At 38.6% G+C, this 19301-nt stretch overlaps 1 protein-coding gene across 6 annotated transcripts in view; it reads right to left on the bottom strand.

Moving 5' to 3' along the window:
• Stim1 (stromal interaction molecule 1) overlaps positions 1–19301 on the bottom strand; it is a 205105-nt gene that overhangs the window by 73414 nt on the left and 112390 nt on the right. For all 6 annotated transcript variants that reach the window (XM_074084285.1, XM_074084279.1, XM_074084291.1 and 3 more), the window contains exon 2: positions 9923–10053. In XM_074084285.1, the coding sequence (XP_073940386.1) occupies positions 9923–9970 (48 nt within the window). In that variant the 5' untranslated portion in view covers positions 9971–10053. The remainder of the gene's footprint in view (positions 1–9922; positions 10054–19301) is intronic.

The following is a 19301-nucleotide window of genomic DNA, read 5'->3' as shown; positions in this document are numbered from 1 at the left end:
AAAAACAGGCACAAAGCAAGAGAATTTCTAATTAAGTGCTAAATTGAGATACAGACTATGTGCTGTGGTGAAGTTGACTCATTCCAAAGGACAGTTAAGATAACGTGGAGAGGGTATGAGAGGAGAACTAGCTGAAAAAAAGATGTTTATGACACAAAGGGAAGGAGCAATTGGCTTCTTCCTTTACAAAGTGGTAGGAGGTATGTCTACAGACTCTAATGGCTAAAGCCAGATTAGAAGGGATGGAGTGCTAGGTACAAGTCATAGGAAATAAGAAAAGGAAATCATACAGGAGACACAGAACCAAAATACAGCTTAGGAAGATCACTGACAGCAGGTAGAGTGGGACCTGGTAAAGGAGCAACTAGAGGCAGGGGTACAGCTAAGGGCTGCCTACAGTAATCTGCATATAAGGAAATGAGTCCCAGGGCCTAAGGGAGAATAACAATTATTATTAATCAGGTAATAATAACCTTTGTGTATAACCCTGCTACTTACCTTTATCTAAATTAGCCTATACTAACCACAGTACTGAGCCTCCCCCTCTCTCCCACAAACTTCTTCTCATCAAGTTCAAGTTTCTGCTAGCCATTTGGATTACTGAAAGTGGACTTGGTTACTGCCCCCTTCAGGGTTTAGTTCCCCCAGCCTAGATTCTACCTGGTGCCGGTTTCCAACATTCTTCAACTCTCACAGCCTCTCAGGATCTACCATGCCTCTTGGTGGGACAAGAAAAAAAAATCTAGAAAAGTTCACTTCTATCCTACTAAAAGTCCAAGTATATCTCACAACAGTACTATAACATGGCTTTGCTATTCAAAATATTCCATCCTTCTACATGGGTAGGGAAAAATTAGGAGATCTCACCCAGATCTTTTAGTAAAGCCAGACCTGTCTGAAAATACACAAGCATAGGTAGGAGACTGAGTAAGCTTCCAGAGAAGCAGTTGTCCTGAGAAATGTGTAACCTTGCTCTATCACATCCTCTTTATCTACACTCAGGCACAAACAGAACTACTTCCTGCAGTGTCCTGGCCCTAGTCAAGTCAGTTACACTACAGGGGGTGGCTCCCATAGCCAAATGCTGTGGTACCATGAATGAGGAGAGCTAACGTGGAATTCTTGTTGTTTTTTTGGTGCTGTGGACTGATCCCAGGGCCTTATACATACTAAGCAACATTCCCAGCTCTAATTTAGAATATTTGCTCTATAGGCCAGCCCTCACCAACTGTACCATCGTGTTAAGAGAGGACAAAAACAACAACAACAAAAAAAATGGATTTAGGACCTATCATGTGTCGGGCACTGGGCTTGGGGCTTTTCATATATTAAATTCTCACAACAATCCTGGAAATAGTTACTCTCTTCAAATAGTGGAAAAAAATCCAGACCTATTGAGGTGCATTTATTTGCTTAAGGTCACATAGCTGAGTCAAAAGCAAACTTTTGAGGACTGGAGGCATGGTTCAAGCAATGAGTGCCAGCCTTGCAAGTGCAAAACCCTGAGTTCAAACTCCAGTACTGAAAAATAAAATAAATAAATAAGTGAAGTTTTGAATAAAAGCCTGTTTGCATCAAAATGTATGCTATTCCAGATGATAATAAACACAAAACAAAAACTTTTATTGACTCTCTTATATGTGCCAGGCATTGCACTAGGTGCTTTATATGCATTATTCATTTAATCTTTACAAAAACCTCATAAGGTACCTATCATTATCAATTGCTAATGAAGAAACAAGCAAGTAGAAATAATTTTCCAAGTGTCCACAGCTGGTAAGAGGTAGTCAGGTATGCATGGCTCCAGAACAAAAGCTCTTAACCCTGCCCTACACTTCTGCACCAGAGTTGAGCAACACTAACAGAATCAGAAGTAGATCCTGCAGCTTGCTGCCTACCCATGCACTTCCCCAAATGCGTGAACACAACTTTGCTTAGAACTTCCATCTCAGCCTGACACCATGTTACTATGATGAATCATCCAACATAGTTATTAAGCACATTTTCTGTCACAGGTTCCATTGGACATTGGGGAAAATAGACAAACCAGACAGGGCCAGTCCCTGCCCTAACAGGATTCACAATTTGGCAAAAGAAACACATCAATCAGATAGACATTAAAATACAACTTTCAGATGCAAGTCAACTTCCTGGATAGATACAGGAAAGAGAAAGAAGAAAGTAACTTACATATACTTAACCTGAATTGTGTGTCAAATATTATGCTGGGAACTTTTTTTTTTAAGTTAACATGTGTGTGTAGAGGTTGTGAGTCATAATACATATTTAGATTCACATAATGGTCCCCACAACCTGGATGGATGAGGATAATTTTATTACTCTCCAAAATTCCCTCATTACGACCCTTTACAGTCAAACTTTCCCTACATGCCCAACCCCTGGGTAACAACTACTAACTGAGTTTTCAACTGTATTGTTGTGCCATTCTCAGATTGTCAGCATACTATCTTTGAAATTCATCTATATGGTTTATTCCTTTTTATTGCTGAGTAGTTTTTTACATTTTGTTTATCCATTCACAAACTGAAGGACATCTGAATTCTATCCAGCTTTTGGAAATTATGAATAAACCTACTATAAGTATTTATGTACAGGCCAGCCATGGTTATGTACACCTATAATCCCAGCACTCCAGAGGCTGAGGCAGGAGAATGGCAAGTTAGAAATCAGTCTGGGTTACATAGTGAGTTCCAGCCTGGCTACATACCAAGACCTTGTCTCAAAAAATCTGCTGGGTATGATGATACACACCTGTAATCCCAGTTACTCAAGAGGCAGAGATCTCCTAATCATGGGTTGAGGCTAGCCTGAGCAAAACATTAGTGAGACCCCATCTCAACTAAGCCAAGCATGGTGGGACCTGTGGTCCCAGCTACAAGAAGGCATAGGAAGGAGGATCACAGTTCAAGCTGGCCCTGGGCAATAAGCATGAGACCCTATCTGAAAAATAACTAAAAAAGTAAAAAAGAGCTGTGGCTCAAGCAGTAGATGTATGAGGCCCTGAATTCAAACCCCAGTATTGGCAAAAAAAACCAAAAAAAAACAAAAACAAAAAACCAAAAAGTTAAAAAAAGTTTTCTTTTAACTTTATAAGAAACTGTCAAACTTTTCCAGAATGGCTATGCCTTTGCAAGTGTTCTATTGGCTCTTCTTCCTTGCCCAGCACTTGATATTGTCCATGTAAAATTTTTTTATACTAGATGTCCTAGTAGGGGTGTAGTGGAATCTCATTGTGGTTTTAACTTTCATTTCCCTGATGACTAATAATATTAAGAATCTTTGAATATATTTATTTGTCACCCATAATATCTTTCTTAAAGAAGTCTCTGTTCAAACATTTTCCCATTTCTTAGTGAGTTGCTTGTTTTCCGTTGTTGAATTGTCAGAGTTCTTTATTTGTGCTGGGAAACTTTAGTAGCAATTTCTCATTTAATCCTGACAATGCTGCTGCTGCAGTGGTACCTAGGAATCATTAACCACTATTTTACTCTGAGAAAACAAAAAGAGGAAGTTGCTAAACTAATATGATCCCAGCTCTGCCTAATCTCTTACCACTTAATAACCTGCAATATGTAGATTGCTAAACAGAGATCTTATCTGTTTTGTTCACCATGGAATCCCAAGCCCTCAATCAAACCTGGCACATAACAGGTATTCAATAAGAATTCCTTTAATGGCTGAAAAAATGCCTTAATTTTACACATAGGCTTGGGAAAAAGAAAATAACACTGCTGCCAAAGACTCCTGTCCAGTTAAGCAGACAGTGTAGTTAGGCAGAATTCTGTCTGCCTATATCAGGACAAACTGACAGTACCATCACACTGCAGCAAATTCATCCCATGAGCAGTGTCTCCACCAGAGGTCTCAGTAGAACACAGGCCATGAATTTCCAGACTTCTAGCTGGTAGAAACTCCTGCCAACTTTGGCAGAAAGAGACCATCACCAGTAGTGCCATCTTGCTCATCTGAAGGGCCCACAATACACAGCCTCTGCCATCCAGAAGAGAAGCAAGCAAAAAGAGCATTTGAGCAGTCAAATTAGCTACCCCCACAAATGATTATATATTTTCTACAAAACACTAAGTCTCAGTTTATCTAAGTCTAACTTCATAGCTCACAGTCGAGTTAGATACAGTAATTAACTGAGAAGAATAAATCAAAGAAGAGACAGGAAAATATAAGAAGCAGGCACAATCATGTACATAGGGTCTAGGTATTGGTGAAATAGTATAAGAGGCCCTTGAAGTCATGCTTTGATTCACACAAAGAAAGTTAATACTCTGGCCACAATAACCTGTAAGAAGAAAGATTTATTTTAAAAATGGCTAAAATTTTAAAAGTCTAGCCCTGAGGTAGATCTTTCAGTTTACTTTAGTTATTTGGTAAACTTACCCATATGACTCTGAATAAATAAGTCCTTAAATAGAGCATCTATTCAGACTTTTACTATGGTTCTTGGGTAATTAGCAATGTTTTCAAATAGGTCATAAAAATTTCAGATCCTTGACAGCCAGCTTAACAGGGTTGCATCCATGGTGCCTCATCATCAATTACCCCATTTTCCAAACCCTGAGCTATTTACCCAGCTTCTGTTTAGATCCTGAGCTCCAAGGCTGTCTCATACATGTTTAGACTGACTTAAGCACAGACATTTTACTAGTTTCTCTCTCTTGGACAGAAGCTTGTGATTGACTGTGAAAATCCAGACTAGCAGGCCTCTCTAACCACAAGAAGCCTGAGGTTGCAGTGCAGAGCAGGGGAAGCCAAGGCAAGGTAGAAGCTATACTGAAAAAGTACATCTTACCACTGGCGCAGACAAGAGCAGGGTGACAGCTTTTGTGCTATTTTAGAACACTTTGTGCTGATGAGATTTTTGTTGTGGTAACATTCCTCTAAAAAGAACATTTTCTTCCTTGCCTCATTGACAAAGCAACTCAGCAGAATGTGAAAAAAAGAGGAGGAGTGGATGATCAAGATATCCAGGAATTCGTAGACCTTGGATTATATCACTTTTGAGCAGTTGTGCTATCCATTCCCCACTGTCTTGGGACAATACCATACAGCAGTAATCAGGATACCTCCAACCCTCATTCACCACCAGGAATATAAGTCTATTCTCAACATAGATAAATAAAATATTAGTCCTTTGAAGGCCAGTGACACTCCTAGATATGACGAAAAATTCAGATAACTTTTATCATGACTGTTATTCTTGCTCAAGAACCTACACTTGCCTAGTTCAATATGTAACACATATTTAATCCTGGTTATCAGAGCCCCATTTTCCTCTCCAACTTTTTGTTCAGTGATTCTCTACCACAGTTCCTCTGACTAGCCAAACCAACCCAACCAAGTTTCTTACAATCTCTACACTTTTTTTTGCTTGCACTGGTTCTCCACTACTTGGGTAGCCCAGCCTCTTCCATCCTATTCAAATTCTACTTTTCCTCTAGGAAAAGACTTAAGAGATTAGATGTTAGAGATTAAATGTTTCATTCTAGCAAAAGAAATCCCTTTGCTAACTGATTAGTGGTGTTCTTATTTCTACTTGCTCCTATTCAGTGACAGAGAATTCAATATTTAGCAAGAAAGCCTCTTCAATAACAAGATAGGTCTATTATCTTAGACAATTCTTTATTCTAGAAGAATACCTTTTTTTTTTTACTCTTCTCACATTGGTCCTGGTTCTGTCCTTAGAGTAAGGGAAACAATACAGTAGTAGTGAAGAGCATGGGCTTTGAAATCAGAGCTGAACTCATATCCAGTGAGTCCTTAAAGAAACCTTTCCAAGGTTCCAGTCCCTGATAGTAATGCTGTTAGAAAAAAAATTAAGTGAGTAATTACGTAAAAAGCCTAACACTGCCTGGCATAGAATAAGAATTCAATAAATGATAGCTAGTTCTGTGGTTTTCATTGTTACTACCATCCTTTTTTTTAAAACTCTGATTTCTCCACTCATTACATATTTAAAGACAGAAATTAGATTACTTGAATGCTATGGTTTAGATATGAATATCCCCCAAAAGACTCATGTGTTGAAAGCTTAAGTCTCCAGCTGGTGTATATAATCATTGAGAAATAACTGAATCACGAGAGCTCTGGCCTATCAACGGGTTAATCCCTGATGGATTCATAATATGATGGCATTATTGAGAAGTGAAGCCTAGCTGGAGGAAATATGTCACTAGGGATGTGTCCTGGAAAGATGTATCTTATCGCAGGATTCTTTCTCTCTGCTCTGTTTCCTGGCTGCCATGACATGAGCATCTCTTCTCTGCCATGTGATCCCCACCATTATGATTCTGCCTCATCATGGGTCTAGAAACAATGAAACCAATTGACCATGGACTAAAATCTTTGAAACTGTGGGCCTCAACAAATCCTTCCTCCTTTGTTAGTTTTCTCAGATATTTTGTCACAGTGATAAAAAACTGACTAACACAGAGTCTCCCCTTCTCCAAACTAAAGTTTCTTCACTAGAGTATAAGTTATATGAGGACAGAATGTATCCATCTTAATTACTGTCCCATCTCCATACCTAGTTCAGTGAATGGCGCATACATAACAGATACTTAATATTATTTAACTATGTTGATGGTGATTATATAGTTTCCTCACTCTTCATCATTCATATCATGCCCCTCTGTATAGTCCCTTGCTGTTCTAAATTCTTCTGACAATGTGACACCCAAAATTGAGTTCAAAACTCAAAGGTAAATAGCTAGCAAGGGGCAAGGGAGAATGGACTTTTCTCCTCCCTCAAAATATATAGTATATCGCTATTAAAGATTTGACATGACTTGGTAGCTTCACCAAATAGCTGGTTCATGTTAAGCTTGAAATCAAGAAACTTTAAATCTTTTTACACACAATGACCTTGTACTCTGGGCTCTGTTGAGTTGGAGCTGATGCCAAAAGGTGAAAGAATAACAGAGCTTTTTCCATTTAGACATCCTTGTAGTTCCTTTGTCTATCTGGACCATTCAACTGGCTTCTAGCAACTGCATCTTAGAATTTAGAATGATCTTTCAAAGATTTGTTTCTCCCTTCAAAATAGAGTGTAAACTCTCAGAAGGCAGGATCTGAATGTTTTGCCTTCTCTCTTATATGCCAACATAGAGCTGAGTAAAGAAAGATGTCCACTATCTACAGCAGGATTAAAGATTTAGAGAAAGCTGGGCTGGTGGCTCATATCTGTAATTCTAGCTACTTAGGAAGCAGAGATCAGGTGAATCATGGTTCGAGGCCAGCCTGGGCAAAAAAAGCAAGACCCTATCTCAAAAATATCCAATACAAAAAAAAAGGTTGGCAGAGTGGCTTAAGTGTTAGAGCATCTGCCTAGCAAGTATAAGGCTCTGAGTTCAAACCTCAGTACTACCAAAAAGAAATAAAAAGAAAAACAAAAGAAGAAAAGGTATAGGAAGGCTGGGTACAGTGGCGCACGCCTGTGATCTCAGCTATTCAGGGGTAGAGAATGGGAGGAGCAATGGCTCAAGGCCAGCCTGGGAAAAGAGTTAGCAAGACCCCATCTCAACAAATAAGTCAGGCATGGTGGCATGCACCTGTGATTCCAGCTGTACAGGATGCAGTTGAGAGGAAGATCACAATCCAAGACCAGCCAGGGCAGAAAAAAAAACCAAAAACCATGAGACCTTATCTGAAAAATAACTAAAGCAAAAAATGGCTGAGAGTGTGGCTCAAGAGGTAGAGTACCAACCTAGCAAGCATAAGGCCTTGAATTCAAGCCCCAGTACTACCAAAAACATAAAGATCCAAGTAAACTGTAGAGACAAGCTCAGGAATCACTCTCCCTCCCAAATAGCACAGCTATTAGCCAGTGGACAGGTGGGAGTCCACTCAGGCATAGACACAAGCATAAAGCGAGCACTCTGCCAGGCTGGCTCCTAGATGGCAGCTCTGCTGAGAGCTGCTGGCCTGATGGGGCTAAGTTCCTAGACAACAAGCCAGCAGCGAACCTCTCTCCACAGGGAGCAGTCTAGGCAGACTTCAGGGACTGCTTCACACACAAAGAAAGAGAGCATATAAATTTTATCAGTAGATTTTTCAATCTCTTTAATGAATGTCTTTGGGATTTTGATGGGAACTGCAGAGGCCATGAATAGCCAAGGCAATGCTCAGTAAAAAGAACAACGCTGGAGGTATCACAATACCCGACTTCAAACTATATTACAAAGCAATAGCAATAAAAACAGCATGGTACTGGCACAAAAACAGACATGAAGACCAGTGGAACAGAATAGAGGACCTGGATATGAAGCCACACAACTATAACCAACTTGTCTTTGACAAAGGAGCTAAAAATATACGATGGAGAAAAGAAAGCCTCTTCAACAAAAACTGCTGTGAAAACTGGTTAGCAATCTGCAAAAAACTGAAACTAGACCCATGTTTATCACCCTATACCAATACTAACTCAAAATGGATCAAGGATCTTAATATCAGACCCCAAATCCTAAAGTTGGTACAGGAAAGAGTAGGAAATACTCTGGAATTAATAGGTATAGGCAAGAACTTTCTCAATGGAACCCCAGCAGCTCAGCAACTAAGAGATAGCATAGATAAATGGGACTTCATAAAACTAAAAAGCTTCTGCTCAAAAAAAGAAATGGTCTCTAAACTGAAGAGAACACCCTCAGAGTGGGAGAAAATATTTGCCAGCTACACATCAGACAAAGAACTGATAACCAGAATATATAGGGAACTCAAAAAACTAAATTTTTCCAAAATTAATGAACCAATAAAGAAATAGGCAAGTGAACTAAACAGAACTTTCTCAAAAGAGGAAATTCAAATGGCCAAAAAATACATGAAAAAATGCTCACCATCCCTAGTAATGAAGGAAATGCAAATTAAAACCACAATAAGATTCCACCTCACCCCTGTTAGAATAGCCATCATTAGCAACACCACTAACAACAGGTGTTGGCGAGGATGCGGGGGGAAAAGGAACCCTCTTACACTGTTGGTGGGAATGTAAACTAGTACAACCACTCTGGAAAAAAATTTGGAGGCTACTTAAAAAGCTAAACATTGATCTACCATATGATCCAGCAATACCACTCTTGGGGATATACTCAAATGTGACACAGGTTACTCCAGAGGCACCTGCACACCCATGTTTATTGCGGCACTATTCACAATAGCCAAGTTATGGAAACAGCCAAGATGCCCCACCATTGACATTCGAATGGATTAAGAAAATGTGGTGTTTATACACAATGGAATTTTATGCAGCCATGAAGAAGAACGAAATGTTATCATTCACAGGTAACTGGATGGAATTGGAGAACATCATTCTGAGTGAGGTTAGCCTGGCCCAAAAGACCAAAAATCGTATGTTCTCCCTCATATGTGGACATTAGATCAAGGGCAAACACAACAAGGGGATTGGACTTTGAGCACATGATAAAGCAAGAGCACACAAGGAGGGGTGAGGATAGGTAAGACACCCAAAAAACTAGATAGTATTTGTTGCCCTCAACGCAGAGAAACTAAAGCAGATACTTAAAGCAACTGAGGCCAATAGGAGAAGGGGACCAGGAACTAGAGGAAAGGTTAGTTTGAGAAGAATTAACTTAGAAGGTAACACACATGCACAGGAAATCAATGTGAGTCAATTCCCTGTATAGCTATCCTTATCTCAACCAGCAAAAACCCTTGGTCCTTCCTATTATTGCTTATTACTCTCTCTTCAACAAAATTAGAGATAAGGGCAAAATAGTTTCTGCAGGGTAGCGAGGGGTAAGGGGGGTTGGGGGGGCGGTAAGGGAAGGGGCAGGGGGAAGGGGAGAGAAATGACCCAAACATTATATGCACATATGAAAAATAAAAATTAAAAAAAAAAAGAAAGAAAGAGCAACAGCAGGGTGAGAAAGCTCACCTCATCACTTTCTTCCACATCCACATCACCATTGGCATCATCATCCATCAGCTTGTGGATGTTGCGGACTGCCTCAAAGCTGAGCTTCTCATCCTCACTGTGGCACAGGGGTTTGTCAATCCGGCAAAACTCTGTACAGGAAAAGCAAGAGACAATATTACTCAGAGCTGCTGCTCAGCCTCCCTCACCCACCTGTGTCACCATCCTTAGTTTCTAGCCTCTGACTCCTCACACAGGCTTTTAATCAACTATGTATATAATGATAGAAGTGCATCATCTGGCCTTTTAACTGTTTCCTAGAGAATGTGCTAAGCTCTCGTGCACAGGAACAATGCTTTATCATTCTAATAGTTCTCTGACAGGAACAAGAATATACTGGGATCTAGAAAAGAACACAAATGAGAGAAAAACAAATAGCTAATGAACATAGGAAAAAGCTTAGACTTCCTAGTAATCAAAGAAATACATATACAAATGAAATATTTTCTGAAAACAGAGCAAGAGTCAATTAGTTCCACAGTCTCAATAATGTATAGTCTTCATTTTTTGCATACATTGTCACTGCTAATACTTATAATGCTAGTCACAGGCTGACTGGGGAAATATCTCACATATTGTACTTTCCCATAAACAGTTACAGATACATCAAATATCTATTACATACCTGGAGCTCAACTGACATGACAGCTGGGGGAGGTCTGGAATGCAGTTTTCTCTGCCTACTATCACATGCCATTCAGCACAAGAGCCTAGACCACCTTACTCTTTCCACAATGCCTAATCCTCCCTTTACAAACCTGAAAACCCTTAGACTAAAAAATGCACACAGCAGAAAAAGTCTTGTTCTACCACATGACTGGGAGGTGGGGAGGAGTATCACTTCTTTTTTCTAGGCCTCAAGTTCATTACTGGAAAAAGGCATTTGAGACTAAATTTTCTAGTCTATTTCTTCCTACTCCTACATGCTAAAATTTCTCTCTCTTTTTGGCCTGCATCTTGAGAACTACTTCCAAAGGCAATACTCTTGATCACTCCTAAAGAAGATGAAAGAGATGGGCATGGTAGCACACGCACTTGGGAGGCTGAAGCAGAAGGATGATGAGTTTAAGGAAAACCGGAGCTACGTAGTAATACCGTCTCAAAACAAAGCAAAAACAAAAAGAAAAAGAAGAAAGAAAGAAAAGAAAAAGATAAAAGAAACACTTTGACTTCTCAGGCAATAGCAGTTGTCACAGGAAAGAAAGCAAGGTAGGGTAAAGACACTATGGTTGTGAAGCCTTTCAGAAGGCACTGATCAAATACCTGAAATACCCTAATCCATTTAATAATTTATTTGTCTGCCTGCCAGAGACAGTGGCAGGACAGGACAGGTCACTTCTCTACCTCTTGCCAGTTTGTCCAAATCCTTTTCAAATTAAGGAAGACATATAAATAAATATTACAGTTTAAAGTGTTGTAGAGGTGACTTAATGGAACTATGTTTAATATTGAAGCTCAGCATTATCAAATGACGTGCCCAAAGTAAAGACAGCAGCAAAGCATCAGTGAGAGCCCAAGTCCACTGATTCCCAGACCAGCATTTCACCTGACTGCCTTTTTGTTAAGATGACCAGATAGCTTTGGGCTGGTTTCATCTTTTGGAAGCCACAGATAATAATAATGCTGAGAAGAACACAAAAGCAAGCTGGGTGTGGTGGTTAATGTCTGTAATCTCAGCATTCTGGAGGCTGAGGCAGGCTCAAAGCCAGCCTGAGCTACATACCAAGACCCTGTCTCAAAAAATTAATTAATTAATTAATTAATTAATTCCAGGGCTGGGGATGTAACTCAGTAGTAGAGCAGTTGCCTAACATGTGCAAGGCCCTCAGTTCAATCTCCAGCATGGCAAAAAAAAAAGAAAAGAAAAGAAAAATATGATCATTATACATACAAAAGAATTATCTTTATGAATCCTTAAGTTTCTCTAGATTTGTCCTACTAAATTAGATGGGTGGGATGGAGGTACATGGTAGGGCCTGAGATAGAAAGTAGAATATAGCTAAAGATTAAGGCATTGTTTCTCAACTTCCTCACCAGCAAAACTTCTTGGCATTTCCAGAACCCATTTCCAGAAGAACTATTTATCGCCCTAAAAGGATTATAGTAGGTAATGAGTAACTAATTCATAAAGCACACAGCACTGAGATTAACATAATCAATATTAACTCTTTCCTTTCTTACCACTATTTTTGTACTAATCAAAAGCACATGTAATTGAAATATCAGTGGTTTTGGTCAGAGATATGACATGTCCATTTAAATAACTTTTAAAACAATTAATAACACTTATTCCACTGGGCATGATAGTACACGCCTGCAATTGCAGCCCTCAGGAGACAGAGGCAGGAAGATCACAAGTTCAAAGCTAGTCTGGACTACATAGCAAGACCCTGTCTCATTAAAAAAAAAAAAAAAAAAAAAGGTGAGTTTCCTTAAACAATATTTATTAAGCACTTCATATTTTAGCCTCTATGATTTGAATTGGTTATAAAGATATGAATCAGATCTTATCTTTGTTCTCAGTTACAAAATTAGAAGAGACAGGCAATTAAAACACTACATGCTAAGGGCCATGATAGGAAAAATCAAGTTAGGGGTAAGCAAACTTTCTATAAAGGACCACATAATAAGCAAATTGGGATATGGGGGCCATATAGTCTCTTCTTCAATACTTAACTTTGTCATTGTAGAAAAAAAACAAAAAACAAAAAAACCCATAGACAAAATGCAAGTGAATGAGCGTTCTAATAATATTTTATTTACAAAAACAGGCAGTGAGCTGGATTTGGCTCTAGGCAATATTTTGTTGAGGTAAAATACCTAAATCACACTGGATTGGCAACATTCTAACTTAAAGAAATCCAATGTTTTCATTAGTCTGTATCCATATACAGGCCTACCTAAGTACAGCATAGTTCCTAGTAGGCTTTTAAAAATAATGGAAATTGTTCACCAAGGTCTAGGGACTAAGGACTTCCACACTGGGCACCACTGCCACCTGAGGTCAGCCAGCACTTTTCCAAAAGGCCTATGGCACATTCAAGAAGTTTGTACTTCAAACTGCAGGCTCTGATTTGTAATGTGATCAGACACGAGTGACCTTTGCTGCTGGGATCATCTGGCATAAAGAAGGATTAAAGGAATGAGGATGGGGATACAAAAGCTTGATGTCCCATATGACATTAGAATCCTGTCCAGAAAAACCATGTCAGTCAAAACTCACAAATAAGTCCTTCAATCAAGCATTTTCTAAGCTGTCTCTTTCTCCTTCTTGAGACCTTTTCCACCTTCTCTTATACATTTCAGTCTGGCAAAGTTTCCCACAGCCATCTGGAAATGCCTTAGAAGATCCGCTCATTTAGCAATGCATTATTACTGCAATGAAACATTCCTGAACTTAAGAGTCAGAACAGACATGTCAAAATTTTACCTTCAACAAGTTACACATCATATGATACTGGACAAGCTGTTTAACTTCTTCAAGCCTCATATTTCTCATTTGCAAAATGAGGATAATAATCTGCTACATGGGATTTTTGTGGTTAATAAGTGAAACTGCATAACTATTAAAACACCTAGCAAAGAGCCTGGCATAGAGCTGACATTCAATATATCTGCAGTATCCTTTTTTCCCAGAGCAGCATGTCAATAGTTTCCATCTTCTACTAACTTTAACCACTTTTCCTGACAAACAATGAAGAATCAAATATAGGAAGTTCAATTCAATCAAACTGATCACTCATATTTTCTAAAGGAGTGGGCATGTGACTCTGTAAGATTCTTATAATACTTGAATTCTGGCAACATTTATGCTTTTGTGCTACAATTATCTGTTTAAAGTGTCATTGCCAACAGACTGGAATCTCCACAAATTAGGTTTGGGACCATGCCCCCACTCCCTAGCAGGTCAAAAGCCAGGTTCTTGGTAAGATGATCAGCATATTTTTAAATGAATACTTAAATATTAACTCATAATTACGTCTACAATTTCTTTAGGGGGAAAAAAGGAAAGAAATCTAGGCAAAAAGAACATAGACCCATGTTTTTAAAATTTTTGGTCTAAGATCCCACTACATACTTAAAATTTTTTAATGCCAAAGAACTGTTTGATATTTACCACATTAGAAATTAAAACAGAATTTTATATTTAGTCACTAATTCATTTTAGAATAATAATGAACCTCTAACAAATTAAGGTAAAATAACATCTTTATGAGAAATAATGTTTTCTCAAAAAAATTGAGAGAAGAGTGGGATTATTTTACATTTTTACAAATCTTTTTAATGTCTGACCTAATAGAAGACAACTATAGTCATATGCACTTCCCCATTCAATCTGTTGTGTATTCTTTTCATTGAAGATCCAAACATAGATAGGCAGTTGAAAACAGGGGTGTTTCAAATAGCCTTTTCAGATAATTATAGTATTCTTCTCTGATATTACACCCAAACTTGACAAGTGGTCAAGGTTAGGTTAACTAAAGGCTAGTGCAATATGAAATCTGAAACCATATGGATAAACTTTTTATACTCTGTAACATTAAAATCCATTGTTCTAGCTTGTACTTTGAGTGAATCTTTTATACATGGTTGGTTTTGTAACATGATGCACTGGTTATTTGGAAACTATTGGTTCACTGAGTTACGCAGAGGATCCAAATGTTGACACATTTTATTTAGATAATATCAAAATAATCACAATTTTAATATCACTACTGATTTCATCAGAAAAGCTTTTAATCCAGAGAAGCTGTCAAACTCACAGTGACAGACACAAATTCTCCGAAATTTAATTTGCAGTTACAAGTTGGAATTTTATCATTGGCAATAAATATTATCAGTTGTTTTCCTTAAAACATTCATATCATTCACTTTCCAAAAAAATGTCTGCTAAATACCTAAGTCTGGATAACCACAGTTTGTCACTTGTTTTTTCAAGTAAAAATAGTGTTCAGTTCAGTTCTGTTTACAATTCAATCACACAAATACTTTTCCCTGAGATAACCATCAAACTGCTACATGCAGCAGTGCTTTGTATGTACTTCCTATTTCATCACACAGAATACCAAAAGCCATGTACTCACAGGTACAATTTAAGAAAATGAATGATTTTTACCTGTGATATTTGAAAATATATATTTGGTCTTCATCCCCATTTCCTGGCATACCACTCCTAAAATCCTTGTAATATTCAAAATGATAAGGGTATCTTTGTATACAAATGCATTGGATGATGGCTGGAAGCCCCTGGGACTTTCAGTCCCACCTCTTAAACTCCAGGGAAGAATTCAGAAGGACCAGAAGTTAAACTGACCAATCATTCATGCTTATGTAATGAAGCCTCCATAGAAACTCAAAAGGACAGAATCCAAAGGCTGAACATGTTGTGTTTCCTGAAGGGAAAGCTTCATGCCCCTTCCCCCAAACCTTGCCCTGTGACATCTCTTCATCTGTAGCCTTTGTAAATGTCCTTTCTAATAAACTAGCAAATGTGTTTCCCCAAGTTCTATGAGCTGCTCTAGCAAATTAATCAAGCCCAAGGAGAGAGTTGTGGAAGCCCAGATTCATAGCTGATAGATCAGAAGCACAGAAAAAACAATCTGGGACTTGTGATCTAAGTGGTAGGGGAGGCAGTCTTGGGGACTAAGCCCTCAACATGTGGGATTTGACACCATCTCTCCAAGCAGATAGTGCCCAAACACAACTGAATTAGAGGACGCCCAGATTGCAATGTGGGGAAAACCCCCCACACATCCAGTATAGGAAATGTGTTGTTAAGTGAGAGAATAGGATAAACAGATTGAGTTTGTTTTTTTTTCCTCTATATCACCAAATTACTTCTTTATTAAAAACTTAAAAACTGTTTAGACTGAGAATGTGTGGAGGTGAGGAATATACTGATTACTAGTTCAGTTCGGTTCCTCTACTTTGATTTGTGCTAAGGCACAAGCAGTTTTATTTACCACAGCTTTTGCAACATCAGCACAAAGGTATACAAACAAAGACATAAATAATATAGTAGTAGTAGTACTACTACTACTATTATTATTATTAACAAAACCACAAAGTCCAAACCGGGCATGGTGGCACATGTTTGTAATCCCAGCACTTGGGAAGCTGAGGCAGGAGGATACTGAGTTAAAGGCTAACTTAGGCTACAAAGTGAGTTTGAGAGAAGCCTTGGCTACACAGTGAGACCTTATCTCAAAAACAAATAAACCCAAAAACCCCACAAAGTTCTTTCCCTCATGTCCAAATCTCCTTACCTTTCCCCAGGCAAAGCTAGTCATTCACTCTTCACTGCTCCATGCTTCAAAGTGCTTGGTACACAGCTCTGTTATATTAATTCTCATGCTCTGAGCTGTTCACATGCCATATCCAGAAAAGGGCAAGAACCAAGTCTAACTCACTCTATCCCCTAGACTCCAAGATGGAATTACCATTAACAACCATCATGTAAAGCATGGAGTCAATAAATATTGGCTGGCCAAATGAATGAATGACTGTACTCTTACTCACCGAAAGGGACTGAAAGACCATGGCTGAGAGCACTATCCTTGGAAAGAGTCTCAAATCTGGCCAAGGATGGGTTCCAGAGATAAAGTTGCAAGGAACCTAGAATGGGTAAGAGCTACGGGAGGAGAGGTAGTCAGACCCTATAGGTAGAAATGTAAAGACTGGAAAGGGGAACTGGACTGATTTGGGCAGAAGAAAGGTCCCCAGTGAAACACAAAATCTCAGTTAAGCACATAGGAGGCATAGCCACTGAGAAAAGGAGGATCAGTCCCAGGGCTGTGTAAAACCCAGCCAATCTGAGAGATGTCCCTATGCCTTTAGAACATTACGTACTCATGTCCAAGAAGAGGCTCAGTTCTTCTCAGCAAAGGAAAAGAATTCAGAAGTCTTTCTTCTGGACAAAGCTGGCATTGGTTTAAGTTGTCCAAGCAGCACTGACACAAATGATCTCAGATTCAAAACTCTGGCTTTTAACCAAGCTCACTTCTCTCCCTCCAGCCATTCATCAAAAACTAATCCATAGCATCAACCATATAAAGCTCTACATTGAGCAATATAATGAGACATTCCTGAGTTCCACCAGCATTTATGACTTTGTACCTCTTACAGCCTTACCTCACTCACTTCCTCTACAGTTATGTGAGGATATCTGAGAACAGAACTCATGTCTTCTTTGTTTTTTCATGTACCCCTAGAACATGACAAATTTTTCCTTGGTTTTTTTATTTGCTATCTCCCTCTACTAGAAGGACATTCCACAAGATCAGGGACTTTTTGTTCACTATAGTATCCTCAGGGAATTGTACAGTGCCTAGCATATAGCAAGTATTCACCAGAGAATGTACTGCCTGAATGAATAAATGAATAAATCTTTGCTTTCTCTAATGTGCAAGGCAGGCATCTTCTCTCTACCTGACTTGCATATGTCAGTGCTTTAAGAATTCAGTTTCAGTCTCTTTTCATACCACACTCTTTCCTAAGGTGATTTTACCTCTTCTCATAGCTTCAATTACTACTTAGAGAAATTATGAAGCATGGCATGGTAGAACATGACTGTAGTCCCAGCACTCAGGATACTGAGGCAGATAGATGACAAGCTTGAGGCCAGTCCAAGCTACGTAGCATGATCCCATCTCAAAAAGAAAAAAAATTACTATTAGCAACTCTCAAAATTCTGTTTCTGATTCAAGTTTCACTTTTGACCTACAAAACCCACAGAATCTAAGTACCTGCTAGACATTTCCACATGGATCTCTTGGCACCTGAACTCATAATTTCTGAATCTACACTCATTCCCAAACTTCCTACTTCTCAAAGTTGCTTATGTCAAAAACCTTGACATCTCATTCTCCTTCACTCACAAATTTAATCAGTTACCTGTCCTAGTTCAGTGCTCCTTAACTAGTCTAAATCTTATTCTCCACACAGAATTCAGAATGTTCCAGGGGAAACATTCTGAATACTTAAAATGGCCAATCAGCAGGAATGCTAGTCACAGGCAAGGGTAATGCATGCCTATGGGTTATCCATCCTGGGTAATCCCTCTTACATGCCTTCAAAACTTTCTCATTTGGAATTGTCACAATGAATCCCCGCTGAAAAACAAACATAGTCTAATTAAAAAAAAGAAAAAAGTTTCTCATTACTCTTAAAAGAAACTTCAAATTGCTTAATGTGGTGTACAAAGCCCAGAAAGTTCTGATGCCTGCTACAATTCTGGACTCATCTCCAGCAACGACATCTTCCTGTGATCCTTCTTTACACACTAAGTTTCTTCCCTCCTCAGCCTCCCCACATGGATCTTTAGTTCTCTACTCTAGCTGCATATTAGCATCACTTAGGGAGTTCTTAAATTGCAATACCCAGGCCCCATACCATACCAGTCAAATCTCTCTGAATGGGGCCTAGGAATGGACAGTTTTTCTTTTTTTCTTTAATTGAGATATAATATACACACAGTAAAGCACATAAACATATAGACCAATTAATTTTTATGTATGTGTATATCCAAGTGCCTATCACCAAAATAAAGAAATACAACATTTCCAACATTCCAGGAAGGCTTCCTCCCTCTTGCCCCTTTCCAATCAACACTACTATGAGTACTCACACCCCAGTGGTAACCACTATTCTGATTTTCATTGTAAGTTTTACCTGTTTTTACTTGTACAAAAGTGGGGCATAGATATTTTTAAGGTATAGTTGCACACAATAAAGAGCTCCCATTTTAAGTATGTAGTTCAATGTGTTCTATAACATATGCACTGTGTAACCACCATCCCAATGAAGATGCAGAACATTTCCTTCATCCTAAAATATTCCTTCTTAAACCTTCACTGTCAATCACATTCTCCCTCCACACACAACCAATGATCTGACTTTAATCACTATTAATTAGTTTTGCTTATTATAGAACTTCAAATAAATGGAATCGTTAAGTATGAACTCTTTTTTAGTCTGGATTCTTTTATTCAGAATGATTTGAGGTTCAACCGTATTCCCACACTAATCAACAATTTTTTTCCATTTTCTTGTTGAGAGGTATTTCATTGAATGGATATACCACCATCTGTTTATCCACTCACCAGTTTTTGGCTAATACAAATAAAGCCACAGGAACATTCATGTACACATATTTCTATGAACATATGCTTTTGCTTTTCTTGAGTAAGTATCTACAAGTGGAACTGCTAGGTTATATGACAGGGGTATGTTTAACTTTTTAAGAAACTGTCATACTGTTTTTCTAAAGCAGCTATATCACTTTACACTCCCACCAGTAACATGGCATGTCCAGTTGCTCCACATACTCTTTTAGACTTGG

Source organism: Castor canadensis, chromosome 1 (genome assembly GCF_047511655.1).
Source record: "Castor canadensis chromosome 1, mCasCan1.hap1v2, whole genome shotgun sequence".
NCBI lineage: Eukaryota > Metazoa > Chordata > Mammalia > Rodentia > Castoridae > Castor > Castor canadensis.
The sequence above is the reverse complement of the archived record's forward strand: the minus strand, read 5'-3'. Positions and strand labels throughout refer to the sequence as shown.